The sequence below is a fragment of the Heterodontus francisci genome, chromosome 46, assembly GCF_036365525.1.
Source record: "Heterodontus francisci isolate sHetFra1 chromosome 46, sHetFra1.hap1, whole genome shotgun sequence".
Classification (NCBI taxonomy): Eukaryota; Metazoa; Chordata; class Chondrichthyes; order Heterodontiformes; family Heterodontidae; genus Heterodontus; species Heterodontus francisci.
In genome coordinates, this window is record NC_090416.1 from 10048476 (window position 1) to 10073339 (window position 24864).

General features: G+C 48.1%; 1 protein-coding gene across 2 annotated transcripts in view; it reads right to left on the bottom strand.

The window, feature by feature from the left end:
• Positions 1-24864, bottom strand: part of LOC137356787 (ras GTPase-activating-like protein IQGAP1) — a 93889-nt gene that overhangs the window by 4993 nt on the left and 64032 nt on the right. For both annotated transcript variants that reach the window (XM_068022547.1, XM_068022548.1), the window contains 7 exons: positions 23540-23772; positions 18578-18710; positions 16442-16544; positions 13434-13581; positions 10258-10345; positions 9486-9698; positions 3706-3872 (listed from right to left, as the gene is read on the bottom strand). In XM_068022547.1, coding sequence (XP_067878648.1) covers positions 3706-3872; positions 9486-9698; positions 10258-10345; positions 13434-13581; positions 16442-16544; positions 18578-18710; positions 23540-23772 — 1085 coding nt within the window. The remainder of the gene's footprint in view (positions 1-3705; positions 3873-9485; positions 9699-10257; positions 10346-13433; positions 13582-16441; positions 16545-18577; positions 18711-23539; positions 23773-24864) is intronic.

Below are 24864 nucleotides of genomic sequence, written 5' to 3' on the forward strand. Positions count from 1 at the left end.
AGAGCTGAAGTCTAGTGGTATTAATTAAGTAAGAGGAGGTGATTGGTTGATGAGCTTTAAGTTTTTTGGCTCTAAACTAGGATAGATGTTTAAACTATGACCAGGAAAATATAAAGCACTTTTATTAAATTTATAGCTTAACTAAACGACTCAATATAACTACAAATAATCATTGAATAAAGACTTTAATGAAATAAAATAAGGCTAGTCTAAGATTTGGCAGAGCAGGTTGTGTGTCTGGACTGCAGAATGTGGGAGTTTGTGGAAGGTGAGACTGTCCCAAGCAAACAGGTCTACAAGTGATATCTTCATCTCAAATCTCTCCGCCTCCGAGTCATTGAGCTGGAATGGGAGTTGGAGAGACTCTGGCACATAAGGGAGGGGGAGGAATTTCTGGGCAGTTTTATCCAGAATACAGTCACACCCCAGGGGAAAGCACAGGTTCAGGAAAGCTTGGGTGAGACTGTTAGGGAGCTAGGTAGCAGGGATTTAGGAGAGGTTGAGAAGGAGGTTCCAGACACTGGTCTTATCCAACAGGTACAATGTACTCGCTACTTGTGAGGACAAAGAGAAAGACTGCTGGGAGGACAACCACAAATGAAGACCAAGGCAATGTGGCTCAGAAGGCTTTCCAGGGTTGAGGGGAGGGTAGGGTGGGGTGATTTGGGGGAAGAAAAGAGAAGAGAACAGAAATATGGTAATAATGGGGGACTCTATAATTAGGGGGATAGATAGCGTCCTCTGCAGCCAAGAACGAAAATCCCAAAGGGTGCGTTGCCAACCCAGTGCCAGGGTCAGGGATATCTCATGGTAACTGGAGAGGAACTTGGAACACAATAATTGGGAAGGGGAGGGGTGGGATTATTAGTTTATTTATCCCGCAGGAGCACAAGGAACCTTTGGAATTGCAATGAGCAGCAGTTGTCACACTGAAATACGCAGGCGCTTCCCAATTTCAACCTGAAGCCCATTAACCGTTGCCAAACATGTGTTCTGGGAAGGTCTGCCACTTACCTCCCAGTCGTCACAATCAGATGGTGACTTCAGTGTCTGGGAGGCGGAACAAGAACCACAAGTGCCGGAAATTAGGAATAACAGAAAATGCTGCGAATGTTGTCAGTCGATAGAAAGAGAAATGATTGATACTCGGGTAGGAGTTCATCAGAGTCACCCTGAGACACACCCAAAACACACACCTATCTTGCTGCTTCATATAGAATGGTTACAGCACAGAATGAGGCCATTCAGCCCATCGCGTCTGTCGCGGCTCTTTGCAACAGCGACCCAGCTAATCCCAATTGCCCGCCCTTTCCCCATAGCCTGCAAATTTTCCCTCGTCAGATAATTATCCAGATCCCTTTTGAAGGCCTCGATTGAATCTGCCTCACCGCACTCTCAGGCAGTGCATTCCAGATCCTAACCACTCGCTGCGCAAAAAGTTTTTCCTCGTGTCGCCTTTAGTTCTTTAGCCATTCATCTTAAATCGGTGTCCTCTGGTTCTCAATCCTTCCGCCAATGGGAACAGTTTCTCCCTATCTACTCTGTCCAGACCCCTCGTGATTTTGAACACCTCTATCAAATCTCCTCTCAACCTTCACGTCTCTAAGGAAAGCAGCCCCAGTTTTTCCAATCTATCTTCATACTTGAAGTTCCTCATCCTTGGAACCATTCTCGTGAATCCTTTCCATAGCTTCTCTACAATGTCCATCTGCTCCTGCGCCCACTTTAGAATTGTACCCTTTATTTTTCCCTCCCCTCAATCTTCCTACTTCACAATTCTCTGCATTAAATTACATCTGCCATGTGTCCGCCCATTCCACCAGCCTGTCTATGTCCTCTTGAAATCTATCATGATCCTCCTCACAGTTCACAGTACTTCAATGTTTTGTGCCTTCGGCAAATTTTGAAATTGTGCCCTGCACACCCATGTCTGGGTCATTAATATAGATCAGGAAAAGCAGTGGTCCCCTGGGGAACCCCATGATATACTGTCCGAAAAACAACCATTCACCACTAATCTCTATTTCCTGTCACTCAGCCAACGTCGTATCCATGCTGCCACTGTCACTTTTATTCCATTGGCTTTAACTTTGCTGACAATCCGCCCTAAACACTGACCGACATTGGCTCCCAGTCAGGCACTGCCTCGATTTTAAAATTCCTGTCCATATTTCAAATCCTTCCCCATCTCTGTAACCTCCTCTAGCCCTACAAACCCTCTCTGCACTCCTCCAAGTCTGGCCTCTTGCACATCCCCCCATTTCCATCGCGTCAACACTGGATGCCGTGCCTTCAGCTGCCTGGGCACTAAGCTCTGGAATTCCCTCCCGAAACCACCCCCCTGCCCCTCTCTCCTTTGTTAAGACACTCTCTAAAACCTACTTCTTTGACCAAGCTATCAGTCACCTATCCTCAAATCCCCTCATGTGCCTTGGTGTCAAATTAAGCACTTTGGGATGTTTACCTATATTAAAAATGCTGTATGGGTTCAAGTCAGGAACAGGATATGACCATTCAAGGCTATTCTACCATTGAATTAGACCATGGCTGATCTTTATCCTAACTCCATTTATCCTCCTTGTTTCTATAACTCAATACCCTCGTCCAACAAAAATCGATCAATCTCAGTTTTGAATCTTTTAAGTGAGCCCCCATCCTCAATGACATTTTAAGTGAGAGAAAACCAGATTTCCACACCCTTTGTGTGAAGAAGTGTTCCCCGACACCACCCCATGCTCCAATTTAAAGATATAATCAGAAAATACTGGAAATACTCAACAGGCCAGGTAGCATCTGCAGTGACAGAAACAGAGTTAACATTTCAGGTCTGTGACCTTCTGTCAAAACAGGAAAACGTTAAGATATCTAGTGAATTTTAAGTGAGTACAAAGTTCGGAAAGTGGTGGGGAGGCAGGAAAGAACAAAAGTGAAGGTCTGTAAGCAGCAGGAGTGGTTTAACGAACAATCGAACCATGACCAGCACCTGTCTGGGGAAAAGAAAAATGGGAGCAGTGGTTACAACCTGAAATTGCTGAACTCAATTGTTGAGTCCAGAAGGCTGTAAAACGTCTAATCGAAAGACATTGATATTCCTTGAGCTTCACTGCAACAGTGTGGGAGGCTGGAGGACAGAGAGGGCATAGCGGGTGTGGGGCAGATAATTAAAATGACAAGCGAATGCAAGTTCAGGGTCACCCTTGCGGACTGAGCGGAGGTGTTCAGCAAAGAGATCAACCAATCTGTGTTTGATCTCCCCAGCGTTTAGTATGTTTCGTTGGCTGCACATGATGCAGTCTGCTCTACACTGGGGAGACCAAATTCAGACTGCTGTCGCAGGCCTTTCCATTTGTTCATTCCTCCTCTCCCCACTTTCACAGCCTCTGTACTCGCTTAAAACCTGTTACATCTCGAACATTTTCCACTTCTGACAAAGGGCCACAGAGCTGAAATGTTAACTCTGCTTCTCTCTCCATTGATGCTGCTTGGCATGCTGAGTATCGTCTATTTATATATCACATTTCCAACATCTGCAGAGTTTTGCCTTTTGTATTAGCGTCTAATTTTAAGATTATGCCCCCTTGTGTGCATTTCCAGCACTTTGTGGTGTGACTAAAGGGCCTGGATTCCAGCTATGAAGGAATACAGGTGCCAGGTTGGTATAGTTTCGTCACAATAACCCCGTCACGCCAGCGGCTAGACACTTACTGTCCCTTGGTTGCCAGGTTGTCGAGGCAGGTCTTGATATACTGGTTGTAGTAGTCAATCTGCTCCTCGTAAAACGCCGTCTTGGAATTCATTCTGTGCAGCGTCTGTCTCAGCTTGGACAGTTCTGCCTTGCGCTGCTGCCTGTAGCGCCGATGATTCTGAATGTCCTGTGGTGGCGGACAGACCAGAGCATGAGGTAAAGAGCTCGTCTGCCTTTCCCAAAGTGACACACAGTTACATAGAATACATCACACACAAACTGGCCATTTGACCCAACTACTTCATGCTGGCATTTATGCTCCACTCAAACCACTTTCCATTCTTCCACGTCTATCAGCGATAGACTTTTGCGACTCCGCAGGTCGGTGCTTGGCACAAGGGGCCATTTGTTCACGTGCAAGCTCAGATAGTGCAGTAAGTGTCAGCAGGGAGCTGGACTGTGGAGGCATCATTACAGTCCTAATTTGATGTCCATTAATGCTTCCCCATGGGAGTCACTGGAGACCAGCAGGCGATGTTTCCCCTCCTGAGCACAGGGGCACTGAAGCCAATATTAGTTCTGATGAAAGGACACTGACCTGAAACGTTAACTCTGCTTCACTCTCTACAGTGGCTGCCAGACCTAAGTATTTCCAGCACTTTGTTTTTATTTCAGATTTCCAGCATCTGCAGTATTTTGCTTTTATTTTAGCAGCTTAATGTCACCCAACGCAAAGTATCGTGCTTATCCAAACGCTGTGGATGGTGAATGTTTGTCAGGGAAATGTACTTCAATACAGCTCCCCAAGGCTCAATCTTTTGTTCCTTTAGTTTACAAATTAAACAAGGAGACTTCAATCAAACACGTCTTGCATCCAAATAAACATTAACATTTGCTAACGGCGAGAAGCAGCAGTGTTTTAGAGTAATGGAATGTCAGTTTTATGATCCTCTATTGATCAACACTGAGGGGAGGACAGATACTTCCCCAGAGAGGAGAGTCGGTGAATGGAGAGGAGCGAGTCTCACAAATTAGTCCATGATGCACATTAACTGTTAACAAGTTACAGTTCTCTTCAGCAATTTTCTGTGCTCTAAGGGGGTGTAATCCTAGAGAAAGGAATACGTTTCCTTTTTTTCCCCCTTCAGAACATCCAACATCAAACACTCCCAGGACAGGTACAGCACGGGGGTTAGATACAGAGTAAAGCTCCCTCTACACTGTCCCCCATCAAACACTCCCAGGACAGGTACAGTACGGGGGTTAGATACAGAGTGAAGCTCCCTCTACACTGTCCCCATCAAACACTCCCAGGACAGGTACAGCACGAGGTTAGATACAGAGTAAAGCTCCCTCTACACTGTCCCCATCAAACACTCCCAGGACAGGTACAGCACGGGGGTTAGATACAGAGTAAAGCTCCCTCTACACTGTCCCCATCAAACACTCCCAGGACAGGTACAGCACGGGGTTATATACAGAGTAAAACTCCCTCTACACTGTCCCCATCAAACACTCCCAGGACAGGTACAGCACGGGGGTGAGATACAGAGTAAAGCTCCCTCTACACTGTCCCCCGTCAAACACTCCCAGGACAGGCACAGTACGGGGTTAGATACAGAGTAAAACTCCCTCTACACTGTCCCCATCAAACACTCCCAGGACAGGTACAGCACGGGGGTGAGATACAGAGTAAAGCTCCCTCTACACTGTCCCCCGTCAAACACTCCCAGGACAGGCACAGTACGGGGTTAGATACAGAGTAAAACTCCCTCTACACTGTCCCCATCAAATACTCCCAGGACAGGTACAGCACGGGGGTTAGATACAGAGTAAAGCTCCCTCTACACTGTCCCCCATCAAACACTCCCAGGACAGGTACAGTACAGGGTTAGATACAGAGTAAAGCTCCCTCTACACTGTCCCCATCAAACACTCCCAGGACAGGTACAGCACGGGGTTAGATACAGAGTAAAGCTCCCTCTACACTGTCCCCCATCAAACACTCCCAGGACAGGTACAGTACAGGGTTAGATACAGAGTAAAGCTCCCTCTACACTGTCCCCATCAAACACACCCAGGACAGGTACAGCACGGGGGTTAGATACAGAGTAAAGCTCCCTCTACACTGTCTCCATCAAACACTCCCCAGGACAGGTACAGCACGGGGGTTAGATACAGAGTAAAGCTCCCTCTACACTGTCCCCCATCAAACACTCCCAGGACAGGTACAGCACGGGGGTTAGATACAGAGTAAAGCTCCCTCTACACTGTCCCCATCAATCACTCCCAGGACAGGTACAGCACGAGGTTAGATACAGAGTAAAGCTCCCTCTACACTGTCCCCATCAAACACTCCCAGGACAGGTACAGCACAGGGTTAGATACAAAAAGGATCTGCTGACACATCAACGCATTCACACTGGGGAGAGGCCGTTGTAACTGCTCCATGTGTGGGAAGGGATTCATTCAATCATCCCACCTTCTAACACATCAACTTGTTCACTCTAATACCAAATTTTTTAATTGTTCTGACTGTGAGAAGAGCTTTAAAAGCAAAAAGGATCTACTAACACACCAATATTCGCACACTGGGGAGAGACCTTTCACCTGCTCTGTGTGCGCGAAGGGATTTACCCATTCATCCGCCCTACTCAATCACCAGCGAGTTCACACAGGGGAGAGGCCATTCACCTGCTCTGATTGTGGGAAGGGATTCATGAATTCATCCAGTCTTCTGATACACCAGCAACTTCACACGGGCGATAGAACATTCAGGTGCTCTGTGTGTGGGAAGGGATTCACCCGTTCATCCAACCTTCTGACACACCAGCAGGTTCACACCGGGGAGAGGCCATTCACCTGCTCTGTCTGTGGGAAGGGATTCACCCGTTCATCCAACCTTCTGACACACCAGCAGGTTCACACTGGGGAGAGGCCGTTCACCTGCTCCGTCTGTGGGAAGGGATTCACTCAGTTATCCAACCTGCTGACACACCAGCGCATTCACACTGGAGAGAGGCCATTCACCTGCTCCACATGTGGGAAGGGATTCACGCATTTATCCAATCTGCTGAATCACCAGCGAGTTCACACTGGGGAGAGGCCGTTCACCTGCTTTGTTTGTGGGAAGGGATTCACTCAGTCATCCCACCTGCTAACACACCAGCGAGTTCACAAGTGCCTGTAAGGGTTGGATTCTGCTGTTAAACACATCCACAACTGAACCATATTAATTTTGACAGTCGTCATTTGTTGCTGAGGTTTAATATTCTGAATGAACGTGAAATAAATCAGCTTTGTTTTTAAAAAAAACAGGGTTAGATACAGAGTAAAGCTCCCTCTACACTGTCCCCATCAAACACTCCCAGGACAGGTACAGCACGGGGGTTAGATGCAGAGTGAAGCTCCCTCTACACTGTTCCTCGCAAACACTCCCAGGACAGGGACAGCACGGGGTTAGACACAGAGTAAAGCTCCCTCGACACTGTCCCCCATCATACACTCCCAGGACAGGTACAGCACGGGGGTTAGATACAGAGTAAAGCTCCCTCTACACTGTCCCCATCAAACACTCCCAGGACAGGTACAGCACAGGGTTAGATAGTATTGCCCAACTGAAACATGGGTCAGATGTGTGTACTTTTTAAAAATCTTGCTATGTGTGAATTAAGTTTACTTCATGACCTTTTTTGACCAAAACGTAATTAAAATATTCAGTCATAAAAAAAAAAACAGGGTTAGATACAGAGTAAAGCTCCCTCTACACTGTCCTCATCAAACACTCCCAGGACAGGCACAGCACGGGGGTTAGATACGGAAAAGATCCCGAGTCTGGAACATGGTCGCCTCCAGTCAGGGTGCTCCCCCGCCGGCGGAGGAGAGCGCCTCGGCTGTCCGGGCGGCCGACTCAGGGGATGGTCCGGCGGGCGGAGGAGTAGCCGAAACCCCCGGGACGCCCCTCACTGCGGGTGGCGAGGGGGCTCGGAAGAGCGGAGCGATCCCGGCTGAGCTGACCCCCGCTCGGCCGGAACTGCTCATCGGACCCAGGCCCCGAAACCCTCCTCGGGAGCCGGTCCCGCACAACCCGAGCCGCCTCTCGGAAATGCCCTCCGTGCCATTCCAATCGGCGCGGAGGGGTTTCCTGTACGGGCTGCTCCTGCACACTCTCCACTTCCTCGCCCTCGTCAGCCGGCCGGACACGCCCTGGCGGTCCGCGTTGCCATCTGGCGGCGAGGGGAAACCCCGATGGAGGTCTCTCTACGCGGGAGTCTTCCCCCTTTACATCGGGGACCTGGGGTGGAGGGTGCTGCACAGAGCAGTCCCGTGCAATAGGCTTTTAAGTAGGTTCACGGACTCCCAGGCCACCTGTACTTTCTGCGGCCTGGACGAGTCCGTGTTCCACATTTACACGGAGTGTGTGAGGTTGCAGCCCCTATTTGAGTATCTGAAGGGGCTGCGCCTCAAATTCTGGCTGCACTTCAGTCCCACGCTCCTGATCTTTGGGCACCCGGTGCGGAGGGGCTTGGGCCGGGAGGAGGATCTCCTCGTCGGTCTGCTCCTGGGCCTGGCCAAGGTGGCAATTCACAGGTCCAGGTTGCGGGCCTTCGGGGGGTACGTCCTCCCCGATTGCCTGCCCCTCTTCCGCGGTTACGTTCGCGCCCGGGTGTCCCTGGAAAAGGAGCATGCGGTGTCCGCCGGCAGGCTTGAGACCTTCCGCGACCGGTGGGCACCGCAGGGACTGGAGTGCATTGTCGACGCCGAGAATGGCATTTTAATTTGAGTTTTTTGTTTATTTATCTGGTTTTAATAAAGTTATTTTAAAAATATAAGTGTGTATATAAAGGGGGCCCGAGGAATAAAGGCCCCCTCGACAAAAAAAAAAACGGGGGTTAGATACAGAGTGAAGCTCCCTCTACACTGTTCCTCGCAAACACTCCCAGGACAGGTACAGCAATGGCATTAGATACAGAGTAAAGCTCCCTCTGCACTGTCCCCATCAAACACTCCCAGGACAGGTACAGCACGGGGTTAGATACAGAGTAAAGCTCCCTCTACACTGTCCCCATCAAACACTCCCAGGACAGGTACAGCACGGGGGTTAGATACAGAGTAAAGCTCCTTCTACACTGCGACTATCAAACACTCCCAGGGCAGGCTAGAAACAGAGAGCTAGGCAGAGAGAGAAAGAGAGAGAGAAAGAGAGATAGTGAGAGATGGAGATAGAAGCAGAGAGATAGAAAGTGCCAGCAGACCCTGAGAAAAAAAAGGATTTGATTCAGAGTAAAGCTGCCTCTACACTGTCCCCATCAAACTCCGAGGACAGGTATAGCATGGGTTAGATACAGCATAAATCTTTCTTGACACTTTCTCAACAGTAGATCTTCATTGTGCACAGGCTTCAGAAAAAATCGTACATTTGTTTTTGTGAAACGCTGTGGCTAGCAAAGGGGAAATCTCCACACCCCCCTCCTATCACTTTATACCAAGCTCACACAAGCAACACCTGAGAGTGTTACTTGCATTTGTGATGCATCATTTCTTTGGGCTGTCTGAGATTGCCTACTGAGTGTTTGACTGTGGTTAGTTTGGTCGCTGTGGAATACCCATTAGGTGGTGGGCTGTCATTGGACCCAGAAAAGTTCACTTTCAGCTTTCCCAGCCAGACAAGAGGTACCTCTGGTTCTTTCAAGCTGGACTGTGTGAATCCAAGCCTGATAGTGACCTGCTCCATCACCCAGCCCTCCCAAGCCAAGACTTCAACAACCCTGTTGAGGAAAGATTTTATTTGTTCTCTCACCCTGGCTATTTCATTGATGAGTTGTTGATACTTGTTGGCGGCCGACACTATACCGAGAGCTTCCAGCTTCCTCAGGCTTCGAACAATTTTCCTCTTTTTCTCCTCGATTGACAGCTTGTTGTTGAGGACCAAGGACTGGTTTCGCTTCAGCTTCTCTGGAGTGCGCGCGTCACGCAGCACTCGCTTCTGAACGATACGGCGGTGATCTGCTACCTGGACAGAGGTGACAAATCAGACAAGCAGGTACTTGTTCAGAGGTAGACACAGGCTCAATGCACACGCCGCCCAACAAGTCCGAGATGTAAAAACAGGCAGGTCGCCAACACGGCAAAGTGGGCAAACAGCACAGGCTCATGTGCTGCAGTTTCCCTTCTGACCAGTTTACCAACCTTAGGATGATACACTGAGCCACATTCCTTCCCCAGAGGGCACAGAATAACTGGAAAACAGCCTGCTAAAGACGTCAACTCCACCATCCCAGCTGCCCCCCCGGGCGCCTCAGCCAAGTAAGCGTTTTGCGGACGGAATCCGACAGGCTGACATTGTTATGGGGAGATCACAGCCGAGGAGACTGCCCTCGCTAGCCTGCAACACTTGATCACGACTAGCAACAGGAAATCGTGGCCAATTCCTCCCCTCTCTGACCCGGAGGCACTGAAGCCAAATCCACTACATTCCCACTGAGGTAGTAAGGTGTAGTTACTGAGGCATTCAGGATAAACTGGATTTTCCTTCACTTTTACTCCCCTCTCCCCTACCCTACTACATTTACCTGATCCACTGAGGCGGATGTTTGTAAAATTGCAACCAAAGAGTCTCCAGCTTGTGATCTGATTACGTCCACGATTAGCTGCTTGGTGCTAAAACAACAGAAGTGAGTTGACAAACGTGAATCCTTCTCATTTGTTTTAAGTCTATTTATATTCAAAACCAGCCAGCAGCAGCCTGCGATAAGGAGATTTACAGCCTGCAGAAAGAGGTTCGAATTGCCTGGCATTTGCAATGACAAACAAGCCAGTTAATCCAAACCTTTATAAACATCGGATGGTCTCAGCAGAGGGACACAGATTTAAGATAATTGGTAAAAGAACCAGAGGGGGGAGAGGAGAAGAATTTTTTTTAACGCAGTGAGTTGTTGTGATCTGGAACGTGCTGCCTGAAGGGCGGTGGAAGCAGATTCAATAGTAACTTTCAAAAGGGCAATTGGATAAATACTGGAAGGGGAAAAATTTGCAGGGATGTGGAGGGAAAGAGCTTGGGGGTAAAGAGCGGGGGAGTGGGACTAATTGGATAGCTCAAAGAGCTGGCTCAGGCAGGATGGACCAAATGGCCTCCTCTTGTGTTGCATCATTGTACATTGCTGCTGAGACACAGATCATGACTTACACACTTGTTATTTGGCAATATGAATACATTGGCTAGCTACTCTCTCTCGAGCATGCTTCTGTACTTCTAAATCTCAGAAATCTGTATTGCGACACAAACGGAACAGGCTCGGAGCTGAATGGCCGCCTCCTGCTCCTGTGAGCTGCTTTTATTCTGAAGTCCCACTGCAACTAGGACAAGCATTATACTGGTCAAAGGAATCCGCATGAATGACATCAAATCCTGAACACAGCATGCAAGAGTAGGCTCCGGGTCAGAGATAGTGGAAGCAAGAACACTGGTATTATTTAGCTAACAGTATGGCGGTGTGGCGGGGGAGGAGAGAAAGAGGTGAACCGAAGGCTTGGCAATGGAGACAGGAGGGCAGCAGTTCACTGGATGGATGAGCAAGTGCCCTCCCTCGTACATATTTATCTTCAGATTATGCAGTCCAGCACAAGTGAAGACCTCCTTGCCACACAGTCACCTTCTAAAATCACAGCCAAGACACGTGCACTCTCTTCAAGTGGCAGCCAACCCACCACCTGCCTGTGTTAAATAGCGGTGCTGTATCAGCTGGATTAGTTTTGGATTGTTTCATGCAAGCACACGTACTGAACTGCCTCTTCTCTATGCTGTAAACCTCCCGTTCAAGTCCCTCACCCACCGGATCACTGCACACTTCCGTGCTGGTATTAACAGCCCAACATTTTCGCAGTCCCAGCTTTCGGCAAACGTCGACCCTCCACGGCCCCCAGTGAGATTCTGTATGAAACACGGCTCACAGTTGAAGTTTTTCCTTCAAGCAGATGATCGTAGCCACTCAGAAATGAGCACTCAAAAAAACGGCGACTTACCTGAGCCTTACGTCAGTGGTAGGGAAATTATTAGAGAGGATTCTTCGGGACAGGATTTACTCCCATTTGGAAACAAATGAACTTATGAGCGAGAGGCAGCATGGTTTTGTGAAGGGGAGGTCGTGTCTCACTAATTTGATTGAGTTTTTTGAGGAAGTGACAAAGATGATTGATGAGGGAAGGGCAGTGGATGTTATCTATATGGACTTTAGTAAAGCCTTTGACAAGGTCCCTCATGGCAGACTGGTACAAAAGGTGAAGTCACATGGGATCAGAGGGGAGCTGGCAAGATGGATACAGAACTGGCTCGGTCATAGAAGACAGAGGGTAGCAGTGGAAGGGTGCTTTTCTGAATGGAGGGATGTGACTAGTGTTCCACAGGGACATGAAACAATCCAAAACTAATCCAGCTGATAGAGCACCGATATTTAACACAGGCAGGTGGTGGGTTGGCCGCCTCTTGAAGACAGTGCACTTGTCTTGGCTGTGATTTTAGCCCTGTAGTATATATAAATGATTTGGAGGAAAATGTAGCTGGTCTGATTAGTAAGTTTGCGGACGACACAAAGGTTGGTGGAGTTGCGGACAGTGATGAGGATTGTCAGAGGATACAGCAGGATATAGATCGGTTGAAGACTTGGGCGGAGAAATGGCAGATGGAGTTTAATCCGGACAAATGTGAGGTAATGCATTTTGGAAGGTCTAATGCAGGTGGGAAGTATACAGTAAATGGCAGAACCCTTAGGAGTATTGACAGGCAGAGAGATCTGGGCGTACAGGTCCACAGGTCACTGAAAGTGGCAACGCAGGTGGATAAGGTAGTCAAGAAGGCATACGGCATGCTTGCCTTCATCGGTCGGGGCATAGAGTATAAAAATAGGCAGGTCATGCTGCAGCTGTACAGAACTTTAGTTAGGCCACACTTAGAATATTGCGTGCAATTCTGGTCGCCACACGACCAGAAGGACGTGGAGGCTTCGGAGAGAGTACAGAAGAGGTTTACCAGGATGTTGCCTGGTCTGGAGGGCATTAGTTATGAGGAGAGGTTGGATAAACTCGGATTGTTTTCACTGGAACGACGGAGGTGAAGGGGCGACATGACAGAGGTTTACAAAGTTATAAGCGGCATGGACAGAGTGGATAGTCAGAAGCTTTTTCCCCAGGGTGGAAGAGTCAGTGGACATAGGTTTAAGGTGCGAGGGGCAAAGTTTAGAGGGGATGTGCGAGGCAAGTTCTTTACACAGAGGGTTGTGAGTGCCTGGAACTTGTTGCCGGGGGAGGTGGTGGAAGCAGATACCATAGAGACGTTTAAGAGGCATCTTGACAAATACATGAATAGGATGGGAATAGAGGGATACAGACCCCGGAAGTGCAGAAGGTTTTAGTTTAGGCAGGCATCAAGATCGGCGCAGGCTTGGAGGGCCGAATGGCCTGTTCCTGTGCTGTACTGTTCTTTGTTCATATAGGAGGCCATTCAGCCCATCATGCCTGTGCAGGCTCTTTGAAAGTCCCTCTTCCTCCCTGCCCTTTCTCCATAGCCCTGCACATTTCTCCCATTTAAATACATATCAAAACCCTTTTGAAAGGGACTCTTTAATCTGATTTCAGGCAGGGCATTCAAGATCACAACTCGTTCTGTTTAAAAAAAAAAGACTGCCCACCTCACCTCTGGTTCTTTTGCCAATTATCTTACCTGGTAAATGTACATCTGGCCCGGCCTACTTACCTGAGCAGCAAACCTCTGGTGTCACTTGCCTCACCGCCGTTCTTATAAATGTCAAATTTGTTGGTGAGCGTCAGTGAAACCTCCATCTTGTTCAGCTGGGCCAGGGTTTGATCAGCTTGGGAATCATTTGGATTGATAGAACCTTCACCTATTTAAAGGAAAGGGAATTTGCGTGAAGTTGATGAAATAGTGACAGAGCCGCGGGCATTATAAAGCAGCACCACCTCAGATCCAGCACAAGTAGGGTTCTTGAGAATTGGAGCCCAATTACTCCTTAGCCTCCCCATTACGTAGAACTTACAGCACAGAAACAGGCAATTGGACCCAACAGGTCTATGTTGATATTTATGCTTCACATGAGCTTCTTCACACCCCCATTCCTCTAGCCCTATCAGCGTAAACTTCTGTTCTTTTCACCCTCGTGTGTTTATCCAGCTTCCCCTTAAATTCATCCAAGTCATTCACCTCAACTGCTCCGGGAGGTAGTGACTGCCACATTTATACCACTCTCTGGCGAAGAAGTTTCTCCTGAATTCCCACTGGCAGAAGGGTCGAGAAGGACACAGATGTAAGGTAATTGGCAAAAAAAAACAAAGGGGACAGGAGGAAAAAACTTCTTTTTATATAGTGAGTGGAATGCATTGCTTGAAAGGGTGGTGGAGGCAGATTCAATTGTGGCTTTCAAAAGGCATTGGATGAGGTAAAAAAAGATTTACAGGGCTTTGGGGAAAGGGTAGAAAAAGCGGGTGGTGGATGAGTTGGACTAACTAAATTGCTCTTGCAGAAGGCTGGCACAGGCCCGACAGACCAAATGGTCACCTTCTGTGCGATAACCATTCGATTCTATCTGATTTACTAGTTGCTATCTTCTATTTATAGCCCCACGTTTTGGTACCTCTGACATTTCTACATTTACCTCTTCAAACTCTTTCATAATTTTAAAGACTTCTCTCAGGTCACTTCTCAGTCTTCTTTTTTGTCCAGAAGAGCCTCAGCCTGTTCACCCATCAACATCCTGGGGGTTACCATTGACCAGAAACTGAACTGGACCAGCCACATAAATACTGCGGCTACAAGAGCAGGTCAGAGGCTGGGAATCCTGCGGCGAGTAACTCACCTCCCCAAAGTCTGTCCGCCACCTTCAACATTCACTCCCTCCACCACCAAGAGAAACAGAGGCGACAGTATGTACCATCTACACGATGCACTACAGCAACTCACCAAGGCTCCTTCGACCTTCCAGCGATCCCTACCACCTAGAAGGACAAGGGCAGGGGAGGTGGTGGTGTAGTGGTAATATCACTAGACTAGTAATCCAGAGCCCAAGCTAATGCTTTGGTGACATGGGTTCACACCCCACCATGGCAGATAGTAAAATTTGAATTCAATTAATAAATCTGGAATTAAAAGCTCGTCCAACAGTGACCATGAAACCATCATCGATTGTTGTAAAAACCCATCTGGTTCACTGATGCCCTTGAGGGAAGGAAATCTTCTGTCCTTACCTGGTCTGGCCTACATGTGACTCGTGAGCCACAGCAATGTGGTTGACTCTTAAAATGCCCTCTGGTATGGCCTAGCAAGCCACTCAGTTCAAGGGCAATTAGGGATGGGCAATAAATGCTGGCCTTGCCAGCAACGCCCAACATCCCACAAATGAATTAAAAAAAAAAAGACGCATGGGAACACCACCACCTGCATGTTTCTCTCCTAGCCACACACCATCCTGACGGTTCCTTCATAGTCGCTGGATCAAAATGGTGGAATTCCTTCCCTAACAGCACTGTGGGTGTACCTACCCCACATGGACTGCAGAGGTTCAAGAAGGCAGCTCGCCACCACCTTCTCAGGGGCAATTAGGGATGGGGCAATAAATGCTGGCCTGGCCAGAAACGCCCACAACCCATGAATGAATAAAAAAAGAAAAGCTGCCTGGGCCCTAATCTGTGGAATTCTCTCCCTAAACTTCTCCAACACTCTCTCCTCCTTTAAGACGCTCCTCAAAACTGGCCTCTTTGATGAAGTTTCTGTTCACCTGACCCCACAATCTCATTATGTAACTTGGTGTCAAACTTTGCCTGATAACGCTCCTGTGAAGTGTCGTGGAATGTTTTACTGTGTTAAAGGCGCTATATAAATATGGGTTGTTGTTGTTGTTGGCTGCGTCACTGGACTAGTAATCCAGAGGCCTGGAGTACCACACAGACGGCAAGCAGCTCAGCCACCACCTTCTCAAGGACGACGAGGCGTGGGCAATACATTTCAGGCTTACTAGCTGGAGAATAACTTTTTTTGCTCCTCAAAAGTGGCTATTTTACTACAAGAGGCATCACTCCTGTGCCTAATCCTCTCATGTATAGCTGCCCTTCCCAGAAGTCAACGGACAGTCATCAGGAGCAGAAAACACTGATGGAGGCCAACTGTATCAACTCAAATTAAAAAAGAAGTGGTGCCTAGGCACGCAACCTGGCTTGTCCTTGGTGTGTGGGGCTTAGAGTCACATCAGGTGCATGCTTATAAAGAAAGAGATTGCATTTATCAGCATTCTTCCCAATCTCAGAACATCCCAAAGTGCTTTACAGCCAATGCAGTACTTTTTGAAATGTAGCCACTATTGTAATGCAGGAGACTTGGCAGCCAATTTGCACACAGCAGGATCCCACAAACAGCAATGTGATAATGACCAGATAGCTTGTTTTTTCACTAATATCGGTTGAGTGGTAAATATTGGCCCAGGACACCGGGGAGAACCTCAGTGCTTCGTCCAATAATGCAGTGGGATTACACGCAATCGAAAAATGGCACCTCCCACAGTGCTGCACTCCCTCAGTACTGGCCTGGGTTTTGTGCTGAAGTCTCTGGAGTGGAGCTTGAACCCTCGATCCTCTGTCACAGAGGTCAGACTGCTGTCCACTGAGCCAAAGGGGAAACCCATTTCAATCACTCCTTGCTTCTCAATGTCCCCAGAGTACATTGTTTCTAGGTTTCTGAATCTATGAAGTACTTGCCTAGGAGCGATTCAACAGTGGGTACATCACCAAGGTCCTTCAGCAGTTCATGAAGAAGGTCACTGTGTTCAGGTGAGAGAGAATCCTGATGCTGGAGCAGCAACTAAGAAATCACAAACAAGGTTACACTTCACAGATGCAGCAAAACATCTTCAGTGTGACGTTTCAAAGATAAATCTCTAATCGTGGAGAACGGGGCACGGAATAATGTCAGACAGTTGCAGTAGAGGCTGCTACTCGGAGGTTGGAAAGGAGCATTGCCAGAGTACTGTAGAGGGAGCTTTACATTACCCTTATGCTTCCTGGGTCAGAATTGAGAGAGAAGGGCAACCTATAGTCAGGATTTGAACAGAAGGACAGTGAGATACAGTCTGGGTCCAGAGCTGGAAGCTGAAAACAATGCAGTTAGAAATGTCTGAGAAAGGAGAAGCAGCCCACTAAAAGGGACAGGACCCGTGGTTTACTATTTCCCCCTATTTTGAGGAGAGATGCGAGGTCGAGTTAACGTTAACTGTTTGTGAAATAAAGCAGTTTAACAATTTGTAATCAGGCCTCATCTCACCAAGTGTTTTCAGTCCACCTACAAAAAGATTGGGGGAGGTGCACCCAACGGCACGTGGCACCTGGCTCGGATTGCAAGGAGGTCCCGTCTTCACACCCTGGCTTACACTATTACATAATGCGATATTGGGCAGTACGAGCACACTAGTGAACGCAAGGCGTGAGCAGGAGACCATTCAGCCTCTTGAGCCTGCTATTTCCATTAGACCGTTATTCACCATTTATGGCTAATCTTTATTTCAGCTCCATTTACTCACCTTTACACCATATCATTACCCGACAAAAATCTATCAATCGCAGTCTTGAAAATTTCAAACGAACTCCAACATCCACAGCCTTTGAGATTTCCATTCTCCTTTGTGTGAAGTGCCTCCTGACATCATCCCTGAACAGCCTGGCTCAAATTTTAAGGCTATGCCCCCTTGATCTGGACTCCCCTCCCCCCACCAGAGGAATTAGTTTCATTCTATCTACCTTATTGATCAAGGTTCTGTACAAGTGAAGCATCAATTCCCACACGTTTGTACTCTGTCCAGATAAAGACTAGCTTTTAGCAATCTGCACACATGCATCCCCTAAATCTCTGCATCTCCACAGCTCCTAGTCTCCCACCATTAGGAAAATATTCCTATTTGTCTTTCTCAGATCCAAAGCAGACGACCTGACACTTTCCATATAGAACTCCACCTACCGTTTGCCAATTAACTTCATCTCTGCCCCTTTATAACTTCCTACCCTCAACTATACAATTGACTGTGCCTCCTAGTCGCTTCATCGGAGTTATTGATATATGTGGTGCAAAGCTGAGGCTCCAGAACAGATTCCTGTGGACACCACTTTTTACATCCTGTTAAGCAGGGAAAGTTCTCTTTATCCCTACCGTCTCCTACCTCCCAACTATTCCAAGGTTACCGCCAATTCTGTGCACTCTCATTTTTACTAATAACTCGTGGAGCCTTAGCAAAGGCCTTGTAGAAGTCCATGTAAACAGCATCCATATACACTCCCCCTAACTACCATGCTAGCGGCTTCCTCATTAGTCAGAGGTGGCCTCCCCTTCACAAATCCACATGGACTCTCTTTGATCAGTGTGCACTTGTCCCAAGTGTTCAGTCACTTTGTCCCTGATGATAGATTCTAATAACTTCCCCACAATTAATACTGAACTGGCAAGTCCCAGTTTCTCCCTCTCTTCTTAAATACTGAGCAACATTGGCAATCTTCCAACCTAGAGGCACAATTCCTGAACTGATGGCGCTTTCGGAAAAAATTCAGATCACTTACTGTGCTACCCAGTATCGCTACAGCCGAGAGGATATCTAAGGCAGGATCCAAAACTTTTTGCAGTCCTCAAAAAAAGTTAAGAAAAACATCACAAATGGACGCTGGGACAAGCTGTTAGAGGATGACTAGCGTCAGTGGAATTATATGCGGCACAAGTCAGTACCCTTAGAACACGAGGCTGCAAAAAGCTAGGTTTCAAAGCCCCCCACGATTGCTATTCCACAGCTGTCAAGCCAGATAACGGACGGCTCCCTGGGAGGGACAGGAAGGGCATCATACCTGCACACTTACCCTGTGTGTGTTAATCAGCTCACCAACGGTTATATAGATGACTGGTTTATTGAGACTGACCATTTCTGAATACTCATCCACGTTAAACCATTCCTCGGGTTCAGGAACATCGCAGGCTGCGCGGAAAAATGTCCTGGAATTTAAAAGAAAAAAATCCCCATATGAGAAAACATTCATTTAAAAACGCTCAGTCGCAACAGAGTCTCTCCCCTGATTCCCACTCCCCCAGCAACACAACCCTCAAAGCGACAATGGAGAACCTCTCTCTGAAGGAATGCTGCTAAAGCTCATGGGGTCAGATTTGTCACTCCATCTCCAAACTGAATGCCTGTCAAGAGTGGCTTACTGCTGGGAGCATAGTTTAGATTCAATCCATCCAATTGCAGCTTCCCTGACAGCTCACTGAGGTAAATGTGCCACCCAGTGTGGCACAGCCATGTAGACCAATGTCTACCAATGTAGCCACGTAGTTCAATGTTTGATTTGTGTTTGCAGATCTCAAGAAGAATAGCAGTGCAAGGGGTGGATTTTGTGCCAGAGGCGGGGCTCCCGGCACTGGGCCGAAAAGGCATGGGGAATCCCGCCTCTGCATTTTCTCGGCATCTCTGAGCAATCCTACAGTCTTTTTCAATGGAAGTTTCAGGAGGCGGGATCCCTGTCCGTGAGCTGCTGGCCTCTCAGCAGTATCGGCAGCGCCACCAGCAGTGGAGGCCACTGCTGGCACTCCAGAGGCCTCAGAATCATGTCCAGCCTTGGAAACCTGGAACACAGATAGGTGAGGCAGGGCAGGCCAGTCTGGAAGGCCCTGGTAAGGGAGGGCTGGGGTTGTGGTCTTGCAATCTGGGGGAAGGGGGGCTCCCGGTGGGGGGGGTTGGTGAAATGGTTCCTGGTGGGGGTCCTCCGTGGGCCACAAATTAGTCAGGGAGGAGGGGGCCGCCCAACCCCCAGCCTGCAGGGAGTGTGCCTCATTTTATGAGGCGCCTTCCCCGAGCGGTGGAGACCCCACCACTAGTAAGATCCCAGCGGCGGCAGGAAGAGGCTCCTAATTGGCCATTAATAGGCCACTTAAGGGCCTCAATTGGCCTTTGGGCAGGAATGCCATTGTGGCCCAACCCACCCCCAGAAGATCACTGGGCGACAGTCCCTCCGCCTGTCACCCACACCGCCCCTGGGGTGTGGGCGTAAAATCTAGCCTAGTCTGAGAGTTATGGGAGGAAACATAAGGGGGGCAAGGGCAAAAAATAAAGTTAGTTAAATATATAAAATTTAGCCAGGGGTCGCCCATTTAAGACAGAGATGAGACGACATATTTTTCTCTGAGAGAGTTGTGTCTTTGGAACTTTCTTCATCAAAAGGCGGTGGAAGCAGAGTCTTTGAATATTTTTAAGGCAGAGGTAGATATATTTTTGATAAGCAAGGGGGTGAAAGGTTATCGGGGGTAGACGGGAATGTGGATGAGGTTACAGTCAGATCAGCCATGATCTTATTGAATGGCGGAGCAGGCTCGAGGGGCCGAGTGGCCTACTCCTAATGCGTATGTTTGTATGTATGTTACACTCCCACACCATCACTGAGTAATAATCAGGGGCATGATTCCCATCTAATACTTCTCTCCCTATCTCAGTGATACAAAGGCTAACTGCAGTCACCTAACCGTCGCCTCTAAGAGCAGCAAACCGGGATGAAACCTGGGCCTTCTGGAGCCAACTAACTCGAGTTAGCTCTGAGGTTAATAAGATTAGCTGGACTGTTAACAGCGCCCCCGACCCGCCAGCTGACATGCACCTTGCAGCAGGCTATAACTGAGAGGTGTTGAATCTCCTTCATGACAGTCTGTTCCAGCAGTAATATCTGACCTCCTGCTGTGTGCCACAGAAAGACTAGACTTTCCTCTAGAAGTACCATAACAAGCATCAAAGGACCAGACATAAAAGTGGGCATCAATTTTCCCTTTTTCAGACACTGCTCTGCAGGAGCAGACAAGCAATCTGATAAACAGGAAATTAACTGAATCTCACGCCCACAAAGCTCCTGCATTTAACACTTTGTAAGCAGGAGGAAGATGGGAAAATGTATCAAGGTGAGATTTTGCACTTGCATTAATAAAAGAAAAAAAAAAAGGTTTCCTGATGGTTTAATAGATACATCACTAGTGGGGTGGACTGGGTTAGGACAGGACTAAACTGGAGGGTCCCGGGTTTGATCTTTGGTACCGAGTTAGCCGATTTCCAAAAGGCTCACAAGGTGCAGGTTAATTTTGAGAGGGGATAGATTGGAGAAGTTAGGACTGTTTTCCTTGGAGAAGAGAAGGCTGAGAAGTGATTTGATAGAGGTATTCAAAATCATGAGGTGTCTGGACAGAGTAGATGGAGAGAAACTGTTCCCATTCGTGAAAGGAGCGAGAATGAGAAGGCACAGATTTGAAGTATTTGGTCAGCGAAGCAAAAGTGACACGAGGAAAAGCTTTTTCGCGCAGAGGGTGGTTAAGGTCTGAAATGCACTGCCTGAGAGCATGGTGGTGGCAGGTTCAATTGAAGCATTCAAAAGGAATTAGACAGTTACATGAAAAGGAAGAATGCGCATGGTTACGGGAGAAGGTGGGGGAATGGAACCTAGTGAATTGTTCTTTTGGAGAGCTGGTGCAGACACGATGGGCCGAATGGCCGCCTTCTGCATTGTAATGATTCTGTTGATTCTGAGAGAGTTATGACCTTTCTCTTGATGAAATATTTATCCCTCAACCAACATCACTAAAAACAGATTATCTGCCCATTGTCACGTTGCTGTTTGTGGGATCTTGCTGTGTGCAAATTGGCTGCTACACTTCGAAAGTACTTCATTGGCTGCAAAGCGTTTTGGGGACATTTTACTACATTAAAAGGTGCTATAGAAATGAAGTTGAACATCCCAGCTGGATAGTATGTACATAGTTACCAACAGTGTGGGTGCGTGTAGGCAGTTGGACTCAGCTGAGGAAGCAGGTTGTCCACCATGCTGAATCTGAGTGACACTGGCCTGCCGCAGAGAGAGCTACGTAGGTGCAGATATACCATTTGGCTCCTGGCTGCAGCTGGTATGTGGCAGAGGAGAAATGAAAAAAAAAATAACACCCTATCTCACGGCACAGTGGCGCAGTGGTTAGCACCGCAGCCTCACAGCTCCAGGGACCCGGGTTCGATTCCGGGTACTGCCTGTGTGGAGTTTGCAAGTTCTCCCTGTGTCTGCGTGGGTTTTCTCCGGGTGCTCCGGTTTCCTCCCACAAGCCAAAAGACTTGCAGGTTGATAGGTAAATTGGCCAATATAAATTGTCACTAGTATAGGTAGGTGGTAGGGAAATATAGGGACAGGTGGGGATGTTTGGTAGGAATATGGGATTAGTGTAGGATTAGTATGGATGGGTGGTTGATGTTCGGCGCAGACTCGGTGGGCCGAAGGGCCTGTTTCGGTGCTGTATCTCTAATCTAATCTTTGTACAAAAAGAGATGGGGAAAGCTATAATTAGCAGCAAAAGGAGATTAAGCAGTGCAGCATAATAGTGCTTTTTCATGTCTGGAAAAGGAGGTTAAGGGCTTTTGGTCCAACTGAGATAAGTCTCAGTCTTAGTTACTGCAGGGCGCAGGTCCACAGGACAAAATGGTCACTGCCACCGAAGTCATGAAGTTGGCTTTTGTGGAAAGAGGAAAAAGTCAGTGGTTCACAAAGGAGTTGGATAAATACTTGAAGGGGAGAAAACCGCAGGGACTGCAGGGTTATAGGAAAGAGCAGGGGTGGGTGGGCACTAATTGGACAGCTCTTTCAAAGAGCTAGCACAGGTAAACAGGCAGAATGGCCTTCTGTGCAGCATGATTGCATTGGAAGATTAGGGATCAAACGACATTGACAGCACCTTCAACCTATGCTATACACGACCTTGCTTCACAGGGCAGCATGTCAGGAGCTATACCTTGCATTTATATTGTCTATACCTGTCCTGGGAGCTTTACTCTGTATCTAACCCCGTGCTGTACCTGTCCTGGGAGTGTTTGATGGGGATAGTGTAGAGGGAGCTTTACTCTGTATCTAACCCCGTGCTGTACCTGTCCTGGGAGTGTTTGATGGGGACAGTGTAGAGGGAGCTTTACTCTGTATCTAACCCCGTGCTGTACCTGTCCTGGGAGTGTTTGATGGGGACAGTGTAGAGGGAGCTTTACTCTGTATCTAACCCCGTGCTGTACCTGTCCTGGGAGTGTTTGATGGGGACAGTGTAGAGGGAGCTTTACTCTGTATCTAACCCCCGTGCTGTACCTGTCCTGGGAGTGTTTGATGGGGACAGTGTAGAGGGAGCTTTACTCTGTATCTAACCCCGTGCTGTACCTGTCCTGGGAGTGTTTGATGGGGACAGTGTAGAGGGAGCTTTACTCTGTATCTAATCCCGTGCTGTACCTGTCCTGGGAGTGGTTGATGGGGACAGTGTAGAGGGAGCTTTACTCTGTATCTAATCCCGTGCTGTACCTGTCCTGGGAGTGGTTGATGGGGACAGTGTAGAGGGAGCTTTACTCTGTATCTAATCCCGTGCTGTACCTGTCCTGGGAGTGTTTGATGGGGACAGTGTAGAGGGAGCTTTACTCTGTATCTAATCTCGTGCTGTACCTGTCCTGGGAGTGTTTGATGGGGACAGTGTAGAGGGATCTTTACTCTGTATCTAACCCCCGTGCTGTACCTGTCCTGGGAGTGTTTGATGGGGACAGTGTAGAGGGAGCTTTACTCTGTATCTAACTCCGTGCTGTACCTGTCCTGGGAGTGTTTGATGGGGACAGTGTAGAGGGAGCTTTACTCTGTATCTAGCCCCGCGCTGTACCTGCTCCTGTAAACGTTTGCTCCCAACACTGAATGCCACAAAGTGGGGAAACCAATTCCTTCTGCGGGAAGGGTGAGCCAGGGAAACATTTGACAGAAACAAGAGCGAGATGTAGAAGTGGAGACCTGAATCTCTGCTGGGACTGGAACAGGTAGTCGTTCATGGTGCGGAGCTGACCGTTTTCCCCTTCAAACGTTTTGCTGGAGGCAGCGTGCTGCAGCAGCTTTGCGATGGAGCCCAGGTTGCGGCGGTGGTCCGCACGCAGCCCACCTCCTGCAGTGACATCAATGATATCGAAGCCATCAGGTGCCACAATGGCAGGGTTCATGTAGCGATAGTATAGCAAGTTCCCAACGATCTACAGAAAAAGGAGGAAATAATTAGTGCCAGTTACCAAATAGTTGAATGGATGGACACATTACCATGTCTTTTTCAAACCCTATACTGCTATTATGGGGGATGGTGGCTCTCACAATCAACAACTTATATTTATATGGCAATTTTAATGTAATAAAACATCACAGGAGCATTGTAAATCAAAGTATGACACCAAGCCACATAAGGAGATATTATGTCAGTTGACCAAAAGTTTTAAGGCGTGTCTTAAAAGGAGGAAAGCAAGGTGGAGAGGAGGAGAGGTTCAGGGAGGGTATTCTAGAGGTCAAGACCTCGGCAACTGCAGGCACAGTCACCAATGGCGGAGCGATTAAAATCAGGGATGCTCAAGAGGCCAGAATTAGAGGAAAGCAGAGATCTCAGAAGGTTGGAGGGGGTTGGAGGAAATTACAGAGATAGGGAGTGGGGGGGGGGGGGGAGGCTATGGAGGGATTTGAAAACAAGGATGAGAATTTCGAAATCAAGACATTGCTTGACCGGGAGGCAGTGTAGGTCAGCGAGCACAGGGGGTGATGGGGGAAACAGGACTTGGTGAGAGTTAAGACATGGGCAGCAGAGATTTGGATGACCACAAGTTTAGGGAGGGTAGAATGTGGGAGACCAGCCAGCAGTGTGTTGCAATAGTCTAGTCTAGAGGTAACGAAGGCACGAATGAGGGTTTCAGCAGCAGATGAGCTGAGACAGGGGCGAAGTCAGGTGATGTTACGGAGGTGACAGTATGGCAAAAACACAAGGTTAGAAGCTCATCTCAGGGTCAAATGCAGCACCAAGATTGCAAAAAGGCTGGCTGAACTCAGACTGTTGCCAGGGAGAGAGTATTGAGTTTGGAGCGGGGACCCAAAACAATGGCTTCAGTCTTTCCTTGGAGAAATTTCTGCACATCCAGTACTGGATGACCTTACTCAAGACACGTTATTCCGCACAAATGGGCTTAGAGTATTAACAGGATATTCAACTTTAGGAGCATGATGAAGACAAATCCTGTCCTCGCTGGATCTACACACCCAACTAGTAGGCATCCCTGGGGCCCTATTAGTCCCATAACCCAGGGTAT